Raw genomic sequence first — 18,130 nt, forward strand, 5'->3', positions numbered from 1 at the left:
ATTCAAAACAAAAAGTTTTGGCAAATGTTTTGCAATATTACTTGTTTAGCCTTTTTGCAAACTGGATACTTTTTATTCTGAACAGACTTCCTCCTTTTCACTCAATAATTTTGGTTAGTATTGTGGAGTAAATACAATGTTGTTGATCCATCCTCAGTGTTCTACCATTCACAGCCATCTGTTAATGTTTTAAAATCACCACTGGCCTCATTGTGAAAACCCCAAGGGGTTTCCTTCCTCTGCTGGCTTCTCTGTTAGGAAGGACAACTGTGTCTTTGTAGTGACTGGGTGTATTGATACACCATCTAGTGTAATTAATAACTTCACCATGCTCAAATGGATATTCAATGTCTGCCTTTTTACCCATCTACCAATAAGTGCCCTTTGCGAGGAACTGGGGGGAAAGAACTGGTCTTTGGTTGAATCTGTGTTTTGAAATGCACTACTCAACTGAGGGACCTTACAGATAATTATGTGTGTGGGGTACAGATCATGTTGAACACCGATTTCCGAATGTTATGAAAACTTGAAATCGGCCCTAATTAATCGGCCATTCCGATTCATCGGTCGACCTCTAGTATCTTGTGAAGATTACTACTAGTCTGCCTCAAAGCTCTGACTCTGACGTGTTCTGACAATCCTGGTCACCATGTATGTACGGTGCTGGAGGGTTGGCAATGGGATCATTTGCTTATTTCAGAGACATGTAAGGAGAGGGGGAAACACCCCATGGAACTCAGCCTATTTCATTTCTACATTTTTAAAAGATGTCACATCGCGTTTTGCAATCCTGTCTCTCTCTGCATGCACATATGACCCTAAGATAAACAAGTTGAGTTGTGAGCACCGAGGAGAATGTGTTGGTGTTCTACTTTAGTGGTTCCCAACCAATGTTCCCTGTAAGCTGTGAGTGTGCACGCAGCAGTCAGAGCGCGCTAAAGACATATCGGCCCACAGTGACAAGCACGAGATTGAACTTCACTCAACTCTCTAGAGTTTTCCCTGTTAACGCTATCAATGTTTCTCTTTTACTGTTAACACTGTCAACATTTCCCTTGACTGTGGCAATCAACGTTTCCCTTGACTGTGGCAATCAATGTTTCCCTTGACTGTGGCAATCAACGTTTCCCTTGACTGTGGCAATCAACGTTTCCCTTGACTGTGGCAATCAACGTTTCCCTTGACTGTGGCAATCAACGTTTCCCTTGACTGTGGCAATCAATGTTTTCCTTGACTGTGGCAATCAACGTTTCCCTTTACTGTGGCAATCAACGTTTCCCTTTACTGTGACAATTGTGATTTGAATCAGCCAATATTAGCCACTTTCAATGCAACAAAACAAAGTATTCAAGATATTTTGTTGTAGGTAGGAGTAGGATTCTATTGGGCACAACTCCGCTTGTACTCTACACAGACCAGTGTGGCATAACCAATCACATTTGCAGTAGGCCTATATGCAAATAGACCATTGCCATATATGGATCTGTTTTTATGACTTTGTTGTGAGTAGATGTGCTTGTTTTGAGATCAAAGCATGGGCTGCATATAGCCACGTGTGCACATTTTGTTCATATCTTTTGCTAGTTAGTGAGTTATTAGCCCAGTTAGAGAGAATTTCTAGTCTGCAATAGGGGAGTGATTTGCTTCCTACAAGAGCACAGAACGTGTACATTTCTAGACATCTTTAAAAACAAGTCGGATTTAAAGAGTTATTCTTTTATTTTGTCTATTTTATTTAACTAGGCAAGTCAGTTAAGAACAAATTTCTTATTTACAATGACGGCCTACCCCGGCCAAACCCTAACCCGGACGACGCTGTGCCATTGTGTGCCACCCTATGGGACTCTCAATCAGGGCCAGTTGTGATACAGCTGGAATCGAACCAGGGCCTGTAGTGACACATCTAGCACTGAGATGCAGTGCCTTAGACTGCTGCGCCACTCAGGGGCATAGTTGTATTTTGAGACATGCTTGAATAAGCTAAGTCGCCAATAGGCAGAGGGGAGGATAATTTATCTGATTCTCTGTAATAATGGTATGGGAATAATAATGCATTTTATTTTGTAAACTGGTTTCTTGCAACAAACTACATTTTCAGTCACCTCCTTTGTCTGAAGGATAAACAGGTTAATATCAAGCCTGCCATGTTTTTTTCAAAAGCCTCATAGAATGTAGGTCTACATTGAACACCACACATTGGCTATTTCCATGTAAAAATGTAATGGGATACACTTTCTCCATGGTTTCTGATGGTAGGCCACTCTGATAGGTCTACATTATGATCACATAACCACAGCAGTCTACTTGGCCACTGTTAGAACTGTAACTTAAAGTGGAGACAGCCTCAGTGTCACAGTTATAACACGTGCTGGAAGTTGCACAGAATTTTCACAATGTTCAAGTTTGTGCTCAGAAGACCTGATATTTGCTCAGGACCGGAAAATATTTGAGGGTTATTCCCAACCCCGGTCCTCCAGTACCCCCAACAGTACACATTTGTTATTGTAGCCCCCGAAAAACACACCTGATTCAACTGTCAACGAATAATCAAGCCCTCAATAAGTTGAATCAGGTGAGTTTGTCCAGGGCTACAATGTGTTCTGTGGGGGTACTGGAGGACCGGAGTTGGAACCACTGCTCTACTTGAACAAAGCATTGATAAGGAGCTTCACAATACAGCAGCACTGTAGCCTATTTCAGTGTTAAAGGACAGGTCCACATACCTTGCTGGCACTATAAACACGAGCCACTTGTCAACACTGAATGATTGTCTGTCTGACTGGGGATATTTACACAATTCTCAAGGTTATTGATAGACAATACTTAGGCTAAGACCAGATGCAAATAGTGAAAATCCCACTGCCTCTTCAGACCGCCTACATTCAACTCGGCCTGTTCTTTAGAGTTTAATGTCAACAGTCCCCTTAGACAGGGCTGTGTTAGAATGGCTATGAGACCGAAGCCTGATATGGAAGCACGCTGGAGACGACAAGGAGAGGTGTTGTGGCAGGGACAGGCTGGCAGGCTGTGTTAGAATGGCTATGAGACCGAAGCCTGATATGGAAGCACGCTGGAGACGACAAGGAGAGGTGTTGTGGCAGGGACAGGCTGGCAGATGACTTGGCTATGAGACCGAAGCCTGATATGGAAGCACGCTGGAGACGATCTCCTTAGAGGTGTTGTGGCAGGGACAGGCTGGCAGGCTGTGTTAGAATGGCTATGAGACCGAAGCCTGATATGGAAGCACCTGGAGACGACAAGGAGACTTGTTGTGGCAGGGACAGGCTGGCAGGCTGTGTCTGGCTATGAGACCGATGATATGGAAGCACGCTGGAGACGACAAGGAGAGGTGTTGTGGCAGGGACAAGCTGGCAGGCTGTGTTAGAATGATTGAGACCGAAGCCTGATATGGAAGCACGCTGGAGACCAAGGAGAGGTGTTGTGGCAGGGACAGGCTGGCAGGCTGTGTTAGAATGACTATGAGACCTGATATGGAAGCACGCTGGAGACGCAAGGAGAGGTGTTGTGGCAGGGACAGACTGGCTGGCTGTGTAGAATGACTTTTCCTGATATGGAAGCACGCTGGAGACGACAAGGAGAGGTGTTGTGGCAGGGACAGGCTGACAGGCTGTGTTAGAATGACTATGAGACCGAAGCCTGATATGGAAGCACGCTGGAGACGACAAGGAGAGGTGTTGTGGCAGGGACAGGCTGGCAGGCTGTGTTAGAATGGCTATGAGACCGAAGCCTGATATGGAAGCACGCTGGAGACGACAAGGAGAGGTGTTGTGGCAGGGACAGGCTGGCAGGCTGTGTTAGAATGACTATGAGACCGAAGCCTGATATGGAAGCACGCTAATCGACAAGGAGAGGTGTTGTGGCAGGGACAGGCTGGCAGGCTGTGTTAGAATGACTATGAGACCGAAGCCTGATATGGAAGCACGCTGGAGACGACAAGGAGAGGTGTTGTGGCAGGGACAGGCTGGCAGGCTGTGTTAGAATGGCTATGAGACCGAAGCCTGATATGGAAGCACGCTGGAGACGATTGTTGTGGCAGGGACAGGCTGGCAGGCTGTGTTAGAATGGCTATGAGACCGAAGCCTGATATGGAAGCACGCTGGAGACGATTTGGCAGGCTGTGTTAGAATGACTATGAGACCGAAGCCTGATATGGAAGCACACTGGAGACGACAAGGAGAGGTGTTGTGGCAGGGACAGGCTGGCAGGCTGTGTTAGAATGACTATGAGACCGAAGCCTGATATGGAAGCACGCTGGAGACGACAAGGAGAGGTGTTGTGGCAGGGACAGGCTGGCGGGCTGTGTTAGAATGACTATGAGACCGAAGCCTGATATGGAAGCACGCTGGAGACGACAAGGAGAGGTGTTGTGGCAGGGACAGGCTGACAGGCTGTGTTAGAATGACTATGAGACCGAAGCCTGATATGGAAGCACGCTGGAGACGACAAAAGGTGTTGTGGCAGGGACAGGCTGGCAGGCTGTGTTAGAATGGCTATGAGACCGAAGCCTGATATGGAAGCACGCTGGAGACGACAAGGAGAGGTGTTGTGGCAGGGACAGGCTGGCAGGCTGTGTTAGAATGGCTATGAGACCGAAGCCTGATATGGAAGCACGCTGGAGATGACAAGGAGAGGTGTTGTGGCAGGGACAGGCTGGCTGTGTTAGAATGACTATGAGACCGAAGCCTGATATGGAAGCACGCTGGAGACGACAAGGAGAGGTGTTGTGGCAGGGACAGGCTGGCAGGCTGTGTTAGAATGGCTATGAGACCGAAGCCTGATATGGAAGCACGCTGGAGACGACAAGGAGAGGTGTTGTGGCAGGGACAGGCTGGCAGGCTGTGTTAGAATGGCTATGAGACCGTGATATGGAAGCACGCTGGAGACGACAAGGAGAGGTGTTGTGGCAGGGACAGGCTGGCAGGCTGTGTTAGAATGGCTATGAGACCGAAGCCTGATATGGAAGCACGCTGGAGACGACAAGGAGAGGTGTTGTGGCAGGGACAGGCTGGCAGGCTGTGTTAGAATGACTATGAGACCGAAGCCTGATATGGAAGCACGCTGGAGACGACAAGGAGAGGTGTTGTGGCAGGGACAGGCTGGCAGGCTGTGTTAGAATGACTATGAGACCGAAGCCTGATATGGAAGCACGCTGGAGACGACAAGGAGAGGTGTTGTGGCAGGGACAGGCTGGCAGGCTGTGTTAGAATGGCTATGAGACCGAAGCCTGATATGGAATCACGCTGGAGACGACAAGGAGAGGTGTTGTGGCAGGGACAGGCTGGCAGGCTGTGTTAGAATGACTATGAGACCGAAGCCTGATATGGAAGCACGCTGGAGACGACAAGGAGAGGTGTTGTGGCAGGGACAGGCTGGCAGGCTGTGTTAGAATGACTATGAGACCGAAGCCTGATATGGAAGCACGCTGGAGACGACAAGGAGAGGTGTTGTGGCAGGGACAGGCTGGCAGGCTGTGTTAGAATGGCTATGAGACCGAAGCCTGATATGGAAGCACGCTGGAGACGACAAGGAGAGGTGTTGTGGCAGGGACAGGCTGGCAGGCTGTGTTAGAATGACTATGAGACCGAAGCCTGATATGGAAGCACGCTGGAGACGACAAGGAGAGGTGTTGTGGCAGGGACAGGCTGGCAGGCTGTGTTAGAATGACTATGAGACCGAAGCCTGATATGGAAGCACGCTGGAGACGACAAGGAGAGGTGTTGTGGCAGGGACAGGCTGGCAGGCTGTGTTAGAATGACTATGAGACCGAAGCCTGATATGGAAGCACGCTGGAGACGACAAGGAGAGGTGTTGTGGCAGGGACAGGCTGGCAGGCTGTGTTAGAATGACTATGAGACCGAAGCCTGATATGGAAGCACGCTGGAGACGACAAGGAGAGGTGTTGTGGCAGGGACAGGCTGGCAGGCTGTGTTAGAATGACTATGAGACCGAAGCCTGATATGGAAGCACGCTGGAGACGACAAGGAGAGGTGTTGTGGCAGGGACAGGCTGGCAGGCTGTGTTAGAATGGCTATGAGACCGAAGCCTGATATGGAAGCACGCTGGAGACGACAAGGAGAGGTGTTGTGGCAGGGACAGGCTGGCAGGCTGTGTTAGAATGACTATGAGACCGAAGCCTGATATGGAAGCACGCTGGAGACGACAAGGAGAGGTGTTGTGGCAGGGACAGGCTGGCAGGCTGTGTTAGAATGACTATGAGACCGAAGCCTGATATGGAAGCACGCTGGAGACGACAAGGAGAGGTGTTGTGGCAGGGACAGGCTGGCAGGCTGTGTTAGAATGACTATGAGACCGAAGCCTGATATGGAAGCACGCTGGAGACGACAAGGAGAGGTGTTGTGGCAGGGACAGGCTGGCAGGCTGTGTTAGAATGACTATGAGACCGAAGCCTGATATGGAAGCACGCTGGAGACGACAAGGAGAGGTGTTGTGGCAGGGACAGGCTGGCAGGCTGTGTTAGAATGGCTATGAGACCGAAGCCTGATATGGAAGCACGCTGGAGACGACAAGGAGAGGTGTTGTGGCAGGGACAGGCTGGCAGGCTGTGTTAGAATGACTATGAGACCGAAGCCTGATATGGAAGCACGCTGGAGACGACAAGGAGAGGTGTTGTGGCAGGGACAGGCTGGTATCAGGCTGTGTTAGAATGGCTATGAGACCGAAGCCTGATATGGAAGCACGCTGGAGACGACAAGGAGAGGTGTTGTGGCAGGGACAGGCTGGCAGGCTGTGTTAGAATGGCTATGAGACCGAAGCCTGATATGGAAGCACGCTGGAGACGACAAGGAGAGGTGTTGTGGCAGGGACAGGCTGGCAGGCTGTGTTAGAATGACTATGAGACCGAAGCCTGATATGGAAGCACGCTGGAGACGACAAGGAGAGGTGTTGTGGCAGGGACAGGCTGGCAGGCTGTGTTAGAATGACTATGAAACCGAAGCCTGATATGGAAGCACGCTGGAGACGACAAGGAGAGGTGTTGTGGCAGGGACAGGCTGGCAGGCTGTGTTAGAATGACTATGAGACCGAAGCCTGATATGGAAGCACGCTGGAGACGACAAGGAGAGGTGTTGTGGCAGGGACAGGCTGGCAGGCTGTGTTAGAATGACTATGAGACCGAAGCCTGATATGGAAGCACGCTGGAGACGACAAGGAGAGGTGTTGTGGCAGGGACAGGCTGGCAGGCTGTGTTAGAATGACTATGAGACCGAAGCCTGATATGGAAGCACGCTGGAGACGACAAGGAGAGGTGTTGTGGCAGGGACAGGCTGGCAGGCTGTGTTAGAATGACTATGAGACCGAAGCCTGATATGGAAGCACGCTGGAGACGACAAGGAGAGGTGTTGTGGCAGGGACAGGCTGGCAGGCTGTGTTAGAATGACTATGAGACCGAAGCCTGATATGGAAGCACGCTGGAGACGACAAGGAGAGGTGTTGTGGCAGGGACAGGCTGGCAGGCTGTGGTTGACTTCAAGTGTCTCAGTAAGAGACCTGGCCAGCAACAGCTCTGGGTTTGTCACCAACAGGTCCATTTCTAGCAGGGTCACTGGTCTTGAAGGGGTAATACTGAAACTAAAGTGTTCTTCCAGTTGACACCTTGTGTGCATGTGCAGCAGACAGATAGTAAATGCTGACTTGGGGAAGTTAATACACAACTTTCTACCTGACTCCATTCAGTTGAACCCGCATTGCAGTATTTATGCAATAGTGTGTAGCCTAAACATAGAACTAGCTTTTCCCCCCATGGTCAAAATACATTCACAGAAGGCTTTTGGTTCCTGTGGAAATACCAGGTACTCTTCCTACAGGTACTGATACCCACAGTTTTTGGTAACATAATGTGTGCGCCTTCCTGCGGGACCCAGCTAGGTTGTAGACAGGCAGTATAAACAGTGGCACGGCAGGTTGGATTGAGTCTGGCGCTCCTCCACGGTCAGAGATGGGAGAGTTGCAGGGAGTTATTTCTGGGCTCAGTCGGTGCTCAGGATGTCTGATCTGGGTCACAGCATGGAAATATTCTCTTTTTGATGATGGGGAAAATACAGTTGACTGCATGTGTGATTGGCATGATGTGAAGTCAAGCACGGCTTTAGAACGTTGTGTTCTATTTGCTGTAATGAAGCAATGGGCCTCCTGATTGCAATGCATGGCTTTCCTGCAAATCCCATTGGAGCTCATCACTGTTGCTACTGTTCTCGCATCTCACGACTAATATATATACATACATACACACACACACTGAGAAATAAACATTGCAGAGGCATCAAGGCCCCCAGAAGGTTCAGGGTTGTTTTTTTCTCTCTCACTATACAGTAAATGTAACCACAGGCTAGTGGGTTGCATGCAGAATGACAGATATGCTGAAGCTAGGTTGTCTGATTTTTAATCTGAAAAATGATATCCTTGGTAAAAAAAAGGTTTGAGCAAAAACATTTTACTGCACTCAAACTAGCAGCATGGTTTGCTGGGACAGGGTCTTTAAACTGGCCCGCTAGTGAGTCTTGGTGGTGACATACAGAGAGCCTGCGCTGATTCACAGAGAAGAGAAGGAGAGAGCGTAGTACACCAGCCTATTAGAGGAGGAGGAGCCAACACCACCACCGTCTAGGCTCCGCCCAGTCCACAACAACTAGATGTTCTGCTGTTCAGGGGAAATAGAAAAGACAGCCAGCGACTTCATTTCCATCTTAACTCCTCCACATTTTACTAGATGGGTTGAACAGTGTAGAAGATAACCTCTCTGCAGTTTAGAAGAAAAAAAAAATATTGTATTTGTAGGTACCAGTATGTAGGGGATCAGGTGTTTATTTTACGCCTGCTACATTAGGTTCCCGCTGTCTAATAAAGCACACTAGCTGCCATGTAGAAAATCCTCCTCATTGTGAGAACCCCAAAGCATCGTTTGATTTAGGATTTGTTGACACGGAATGCCATTGAAACACTGAATACTCATTGACATCGTGGGAACCTTCCCCTTAAAACGCCATGGTAATATTTAATCAGCCAAGCTCATGGCAGAGCTGCAAGTGGTGGGGATGGAGGTGTGATGTGCATCATGGCTACTGCAGACTGTATCCCTCGTCTCCAACCGTCCGTACATACGTCGGTCTCCTCCGTCCGTCCTTCCCTCCCTCCATCCCGCTGCAGACTGTATCCCTCGTCTCCAACCGTCCGTACATACGTCGGTCTCCTCCGTCCGTCCTTCCCTCCCTCCATCCCGCTGCAGACTGTATCCCTCGTCTCCATTCCGTCGGTCTCCATCCCGCTGCAGACTGTATCCCTCGTCTCCAACCGTCCGTACATACGTCGGTCTCCTCCGTCCGTCCTTCCCTCCCTCCATCCCGCTGCAGCTTGCTGAGGTGGAATGGGAGCTCCTGGATGCCCCTCTCGAGGCAGCCGTAATAATATGACCGCAGCTTTAACAGAAATAAGGAGGAGCCCTGTGGACTAGTTTCACCTTCCTCCCTGGAGCTGCTGGCATCAGACAACAACAGGAGTTGTGAATGATACAGCACATCACAGAAGACCCAGCAGATACAACGACAAGCGGCCTCTGACACCTTTTATTGTTGGGCAGTCAACCCTCCTCAGTGACACATAGACCTCTGCAACATTCCTACATCCTGTGACCTATAACAGTTCCATTACATGGCACTTTCAAATCCTCCGATGAACAGGTTGTTGGACCCCAGGAGGATTTGAAAGTGTTTTGTGGGCTACTAGCTACAGTTATATTTCTTTTTGTATCTTTAACTGGCACTGTTTGTTCAATGAGTGTTAGGCTATAAGCTGTGACTTAGTTCAGTTTTTGAGGGCATCTAGGCTTAATGAGAATTATTTCAAATCCTCACTGTAATTGTAATCTGTGTTTTAAGTGCTTTTTGCAAGTGTCTGACTGACTAATTCTGAGACAAGCAGGGCATTAAAGATAGTATGTGTTTATGTAATAATTAATTCCTTATTCTGAGTCGGGCTGAATCACAGCTGCACTAAAATAACTGACTTCAGTATCAGCTATGACAGGCGGATTTCAGAAGTCCCTATGGGCCCTAGTCAAAAGTAGTACACTATATAGGGACTAGGGCCCTAGTCAAAAGTAGTACACTATATAGGGACTAGGGCCCTGTTCAAAACGTTGTACACTATATAGGGACTAGGGCCCTGGTCAAAAGTAGTACACTATATAGGGACTAGGGCCTGGTCAAAAGTAGTTCACCAAATAGGGACTAGGGCCCTGGTCAAAAGTAGTGCACAAAAAGGGACTAGGGCCCTGGTCAAAAGTAGTACACTATATAGGGACTAGGGCCCTGGTCAAAAGTAGTACACTATATAGGGACAAGGGCTCTGGTCAAAAGTAGTGCACTATATAGGGACTAGGGCTCTGGTCAAAAGTAGTGCACTATATAGGGACTAGTGTCATTTGGAAAGCCATCTCTACGTTTACTGCTGCCTAGCAGAGCTGACGATACATCTCTACGTTTACTGCTGCCTAGCAGAGCTGACGACACATCTCTACGTTTACTGCTGCCGAGCAGAGCTGACGATACATCTCTACGTTTACTGCTGCCGAGCAGAGCTGACGATACATCTCTACGTTTACTGCTGCCGAGCAGAGCTGACGATACATCTCTACGTTTACTGCTGCCGAGCAGAGCTGACGATACATCTCTACGTTTACTGCTGCCTAGCAGAGCTGACGACACATCTCTATGTTTACTGCTGCCGAGCAGAGCTGACGATACATCTCTACGTTTACTGCTGCCGAGCAGAGCTGACACATCTCTACGTTTACTAGCATGGTGACTCTACGTTTACTGCTGCCGAGCAGAGCTGACGATACATCTCTACGTTTACTGCTGCCGAGCAGAGCTGACGATACATACATCTCCTAGCAGAGCTTTACTGCTGCAGAGCTAGCAGAGCTGACGACACATCTCTACGTTTACTGCTGCCTAGCAGAGCTGATGACACATCTCTACGTTTACTGCTGCCTAGCAGAGCTGGTGACACATCTCTACGTTTACTGCTGCCTAGCAGAGCTGACGATACATCTCTACGTTTACTGCTGCCTAGCAGAGCTGACGATACATCTCTACGTTTACTGCTGCCTAGCAGAGCTGACGATACATCTCTACGTTTACTGCTGCCTAGCAGAGCTGACGATACATCTCTACGTTTACTGCTGCCTAGCAGAGCTGACTATACATCTCTACGTTTACTGCTGCCTAGCAGAGCTGACGATACATCTCTACGTTTACTGCTGCCTAGCAGAGCTGATGATACATCTCTACGTTTACTGCTGCCGAGGAGAGCTGATGATACATCTCTACGTTTACTGCTGCCTAGCAGAGCTGACGATACATCTCTACGTTTACTGCTGCCTAGCAGAGCTGACGATGCACCTCACCGTTTACTGCTGCCTAGCAGAGCTGATGATACATCTCTACGTTTACTGCTGCCTAGCAGAGCTGATGATACATCTCTACGTTTACTGCTGCCTACTGCTGATACATCTCTACGTTTACTGCTGCTTAGCAGAGCTGATGATACATCTCTACGTTTACTGCTGCCTAGCAGAGCTGACGACACATCTGGAACTCTAGTTCAGGTTTATTTAGCTAGTGATCAAATCTAATTTTATTAGCCATATGCGCCGAATACCATAGGTGTAGACCTTACAGTGAAATACTTACTAACGAGCCCCTAACCAACAATGCAGATACATTTTTTTTTAAGAATAAGAGATACAAGTAATTCATCTCTGCGCACGGAACCCGCTAGCGGGCTGAAATTCCACAACATACGGTGCTCGCTATATAAATAGTCATATTAAACATTCATGAAAATACAAGTGTCTCACATGTATCGAAAGCCTAGAATCTTGCTAATCCAACTGCGTTGTCAGATTTAAAAAAGGATTTACTGCGAAAGAATACGATGCGATTATCTGAGCATAGAGCCCCATAAAAAAATATAAAAAATTACCAGCACAGGCGTAACATAATCACAAACTGCATTAAAATAAATTGTTTACCTTTGACGATCTTCGTCTGTTTACAATTCCAATGCTCATTGTTACACAATGAATGATCTTTTGTTTTTTAAATCAATATTTTTTTTGGGGGGAGGGGGGGGTGTTAGAATACCATTTTGGTATTTTGTATATAGTTATTTGTTTCAAAATGTATACCTTCACCAATATGGACACTTGGGTACATTTGGGCTACTTATGTGGGATACCTGGGTGACTTCATGATAATGTCATGTAGCACACTCATTTTGGAAGTTATCATTCTGAAACTTTGCACAAGTACTGTTGCCCTCTTATATTTTTCACTGAAAATGTCCCCATCATCCTATCTGAATGTTTGTTTTATCTAGTTCATTTTAAAGATGATGATACAAAAATAAAAAACATATGGTTTTTTTCATTGTTTTATCTAAACCAGATCTATTGTGTTATATTCTCCTACATTCAATTCACATGTAGACAAACTTCAGAGTGTTTTCTTTCAAATGGTACCAAAAATATGCATATCCTTGGTTCTGTGCCTGAGCTACAAGCTGTAGGTGGTGGGAGCTGTAAGAGGTTAAAGAGCAGTGAAATAACAATAGTGAGACTATATACAGGGGTACTAGTACAGTCAATGTGTGTGTGGGCACCGGTTATTTGAGGTAGTATGTACATGTAGGTAGAGTTATTAAAGTGACGATGCATAGATGACAACAGAGTAGGGGGGTGCACTGCAAATAGTCTGGGTAGCCTCGTCTGGGTAGCCCCGTCGATGAGAATGGGGACATGCTCTTTCCTCTTTTTCCTGTAGTCCACAATCATCTCCTTTTTGTATTAATCAAGTTGAGTGAGAGGTTGTTGTCCTGGCACCACACGGCCAGGTCTCTGACCTCCTCCCTATAGGCTGTGTCATCGTTGTCGGTGATCAGGCAATACATTTACTGTTGTCATCAGAAAATGGAATGATGGTGTTGGAGTCGTGCACGGCCACGCAGTCATGAGTGAACGGGGAGTACAGGAGGGGGCTGAGCATGCACCCCTGAGGGGCCCCCGTGTTGAGGATCAGCATGGCAGATGTGTTGTTACCTACCCTTACCACCTGGGGGCGGCCAGTCAGGAAGTCCAGGATCCAGTTGCAGAGGGAGGTGTTTAGTCCCAGGGTCCTTAGCTTATTGATTAACTTTGAGGACACGATGGTGTTGAACGCTGCGCTGTTGTCAATGAATTAGGATTCTCACATAGATGTTCCTTTTGTCCAGGTGGGGAAGGGCAGTGTGGAGTGCAATAGATTTGCATCATCTGTGGATCTGTTGGGGCGGTATGAAAACTGGATTGGGTAACCACAGTGCTGTGATGTGATGTGTGAGGTTGAGCTGGGGTGTTTGGGGTCTGCGTGGTTAATTCCCCCCCCCACACACACTACAATTTGATTTTGAATCACCAAGGTAGTTTCAGCAGGGGGAATCCAGACTGTGTTTAGCCCAGGCCAGCAGAATCCCAGGGCTGACAGAACACTGTGCTCTGAACCTACAGATGGTTCTACAGTACCCAGCCAGGTTATAGTGTAGCAGAAAGATCCATTCACCTTCTCGCTCTCTCTCTCCTCTTCCTCCTGTTAGATATCTGGAGTCTTGGTGTGATCCTGTTCATGCTGGTGTGTGGACAGCCCCCCTTCCAGGAGGCCAACGACAGCGAGACCCTCACCATGATCATGGACTGTAAATACACTGTACCCACCCACGTCTCCAACGCCTGCAAAGAGTGAGTCCCGCATACACACACGCAGACATTTACACGCATCCTAATTAACAAGTGTTCTCCAGAACAGATGCTGACCTCTGTCTTTCAGCCTTGGTTATGTAACAGATGAGCTGTAAACATCTGAATAGGAGCCAGACCTCTGACTACCACATCTCTCCTTTGTGTTAAGCCTGAACGTCTGTCTGGACGCCAGTCAACACTGTGGTCTGGAAGGTTGCCAGTCAGATCTGTGCACATCCAATCATTGGCAGTTCACTTTTCTTCAGGCACTTCTCTGAGCTTCCTGAATCAGGATGGTCCTGACAGATAAATATGTCTGCTGCTATTCCCATAGCTTTGGATTGACCCCGGGGTTGATGCTTATCGCTCTAGATTGAGTTCTAGTTGAGTTCAGGGAGGGGGGTAATAAACGGAGCCAGTGTTTGACTCCAGTAAAAGGTCATGTCTCTACTAGCTACTCTCATTGTTTATCTTTCCATCTCAGTATTTTTAGACTCAGGAAATGCTATCTTTTTCATTTGAACAAATTATCTACTGTGATTTATACTGTGGGCTAAATGAGGATTGCACAGCCACATAGAATATAGGCCTGACAGCCCTCCATTTACTCTCTGAATTTGCTCTCTCTTTCTAGCAAGGCATGACAGCAGTTTATTTGTCATATGCACATAACAGTGTAGGGGACAGTCCATCTGCTCCGTTTGAACTAGACCGCAGTCTGTAAAGACCAGGCCTGGTTCTATGTTCCCCAGCAGAACAGGCAGTCTGTAAAGACCAGGCTTGGTTCTATGTTCCCCAGCAGAACAGGCAGTCTGTAAAGACCAGGCTTGGTTCTATGTTCCCCAGCAGAACAGGCAGTCTGTAAAGACCAGGCCTGGGTCTATGTTCCCCAGCAGAACAGGCAGTCTGTAAAGACCAGGCCTGGGTCTATGTTCCCCAGCAGAACAGGCAGTCTGTAAAGACCAGGCCTGGTTCTATGTTTCCCAGCAGAACAGGCAGTCTGTAAAGACCAGGCCTGGTTCTATGTTCCCCAGCAGAACAGGCAGTCTGTAAAGACCAGGCCTGGTTCTATGTTCCCCAGCAGAACAGGCAGTCTGTAAAGACCAGGCTTGGTTCTATGTTTCCCAGCAGAACAGACAGTATGTAAAGACCAGGCCTGGTTCTATGTTCCCCAGCAGAACAGACAGTCTGTAAAGACCAGGCTTGGTTCTATGTTCCCCAGCAGAACAGGCAGTCTGTAAAGACCAGGCTTGGTTCTATGTTCCCCAGCAGAACAGACAGTCTGTAAAGACCAGGCTTGGTTCTATGTTCCCCAGCAGAACAGACAGTCTGTAAAGACCAGGCCTGGTTCTATGTTGCCCTTGTTTTGTCAAGCCGTGACTGATGATGATATTTTGGCTCATTGAACATCCAGTTCCTTTCCTCCCGGCTCTGCTGTACTAAATGTTTATATGAGTGTCCTCCTTCCTTGATTGAATCAAGGCAGAAATCTGAACAATCTTCACAGTCAAATGAAATGAACAGAGGGGGGAAATAACGCTCACTAGCCCCAAATGGAATTGAATATGGAACATGTTGTCTATAGAGTTGTGTTACCTATCATTAGAATTGAATATGGAACATGTTGTCTATAGAGTTGTGTTACCTATCATTAGAGTTGAATATGGAACATGTTGTCTATAGAGTTGTGTTACCTATCATTAGAGTTGAATATGGAACATGTTGTCTATAGAGTTGTGTTACCTATCATTAGAGTTGAATATGGAACATGTTGTCTATAGAGTTGTGTTACCTATCATTAGAGTTGAATATGGAACATGTTGTCTATAGAGTTGTGTTACCTATCATTAGAGTTGAATATGGAACATGTTGTCTATAGAGTTGTGTTACCTATCATTAGAGTTGAATATGGAACATGTTGTTACTATCATTAGAGTTGAATATGGAGTTGTGTTACCTATCATTAGAATTGAATATGGAACATGTTGTCTATAGAGTTGTGTTACCTATCATTAGAATTGAATATGGAACATGTTGTCTATAGAGTTGTGTTACCTATCATTAGAGTTGAATATGGAACATGTTGTCTATAGAGTTGTTACCCATCATTAGAGTTGAATATGGAACATGTTGTGTTACCTATCATTAGAATTGAATATGGAACATGTTGTCTATAGAGTTGTGTTACCCATCATTAGAATTGAATATGGAACATGTTGTCTATAGAGTTGTGTTACCTATCATTAGAATTGAATATGGAACATGTTGTCTATAGAGTTGTGTTACCCATCATTAGAGTTGAATATGGAACATGTTGTGTTACCTATCATTAGAATTGAATATGGAACATGTTGTCTATAGAGTTGTGTTACCTATCATTAGAATTGAATATGGAACATGTTGTCTATAGAGTTGTGTTACCTATCATTAGAATTGAATATGGAACATGTTGTCTATAGAGTTGTGTTACCTATCATTAGAATTGAATATGGAACATGTTGTCTATAGAGTTGTGTTACCTATCATTAGAATTGAATATGGAACATGTTGTCTATAGAGTTGTGTTACCTATCATTAGAATTGAATATGGAACATGTTGTCTATAGAGTTGTGTTACCTATCATTAGAATTGAATATGGAACATGTTGTCTATAGAGTTGTGTTACCTATCATTAGAGTTGAATATGGAACATGTTGTCTATAGAGTTGTGTTACCTATCATTAGAATTGAATATGGAACATGTTGTCTATAGAGTTGTGTTACCTATCATTAGAAATATGAATATGGTGTTACCTATCATTAGAATTGAATATGGAACATGTTGTGTTACCTATCATTAGAATTGAATATGGAACATGTTGTCTATAGAGTTGTGTTACCTATCATTAGAATTGAATATGGAACATGTTGTCTATAGAGTTGTGTTACCTATCATTAGAATTGAATATGGAACATGTTGTCTATAGAGTTGTGTTACCTATCATTAGAATTGAATATGGAACATGTTGTCTATAGAGTTGTGTTACCTATCATTAGAGTTGAATATGGAACATGTTGTCTATAGAGTTGTGTTACTTATCATTAGAATTGAATATGGAACATGTTGTCTATAGAGTTGTGTTACCTATCATTAGAATTGAATATGGAACATGTTGTCTATAGAGTTGTGTTACCTATCATTAGAGTTGAATATGGAACATGTTGTGTTACCTATCATTAGAATTGAATATGGAACATGTTGTGTTACCTATCATTAGAATTGAATATGGAACATGTTGTCTATAGAGTTGTGTTACCCATCATTAGAATTGAATATGGAACATGTTGTCTATAGAGTTGTGTTACCTATCATTAGAATTGAATATGGAACATGTTGTCTATAGAGTTGTGTTACCTATCATTAGAATTGAATATGGAACATGTTCTATAGAGTTGTGTTACCTATCATTAGAATTGAATATGGAACATGTTGTCTATAGAGTTGTGTTACCTATCATTAGAATTGAATATGGAACATGTTGTCTATAGAGTTGTGTTACCTATCATTAGAATTGAATATGGAACATGTTGTCTATAGAGTTGTGTTACCTATCATTAGAATTGAATATGGAACATGTTGTCTATAGAGTTGTGTTACCTATCATTAGAATTGAATATGGAACATGTTGTCTATAGAGTTGTGTTACCTATCATTAGAATTGAATATGGAACATGTTGTCTATAGAGTTGTGTTACCTATCATTAGAATTGAATATGGAACATGTTGTCTATAGAGTTGTGTTACCTATCATTAGAATTGAATATGGAACATGTTGTCTATAGAGTTGTGTTACCTATCATTAGAGTTGAATATGGAACATGTTGTCTATAGAGTTGTGTTACCTATCATTAGAATTGAATATGGAACATGTTGTCTATAGAGTTGTGTTACCTATCATTAGAATTGAATATGGAACATCTATAGAGTTGTGTTACCTATCATTAGAATTGAATATGGAACATGTTGTCTATAGAGTTGTGTTACCTATCATTAGAATTGAATATGGAACATGTTGTCTATAGAGTTGTGTTACCTATCATTAGAATTGAATATGGAACATGTTGTCTATAGAGTTGTGTTACCTATCATTAGAATTGAATATGGAACATGTTGTCTATAGAGTTGTGTTACCTATCATTAGAATTGAATATGGAACATGTTGTCTATAGAGTTGTGTTACCTATCATTAGAGTTGAATATGGAACATGTTGTCTATAGTTACCTATCATTAGAATTGAATATGGAACATGTTGTCTATAGAGTTGTGTTACCTATCATT

At 45.3% G+C, this 18,130-nt stretch overlaps 1 protein-coding gene across 1 annotated transcript in view; it reads left to right on the top strand.

The window, feature by feature from the left end:
• Nucleotides 1-18,130, top strand: part of snrka (SNF related kinase a) — an 81,824-nt gene that overhangs the window by 19,674 nt on the left and 44,020 nt on the right. Inside the window, exon 3 of the mRNA XM_064946640.1 lies at nt 13,669-13,810. Coding sequence (XP_064802712.1) covers nt 13,669-13,810 — 142 coding nt within the window. The remainder of the gene's footprint in view (nt 1-13,668; nt 13,811-18,130) is intronic.

This window comes from Oncorhynchus masou, chromosome 29 (assembly GCF_036934945.1).
Source record: "Oncorhynchus masou masou isolate Uvic2021 chromosome 29, UVic_Omas_1.1, whole genome shotgun sequence".
NCBI classification, from domain to species: Eukaryota; Metazoa; Chordata; class Actinopteri; order Salmoniformes; family Salmonidae; genus Oncorhynchus; species Oncorhynchus masou.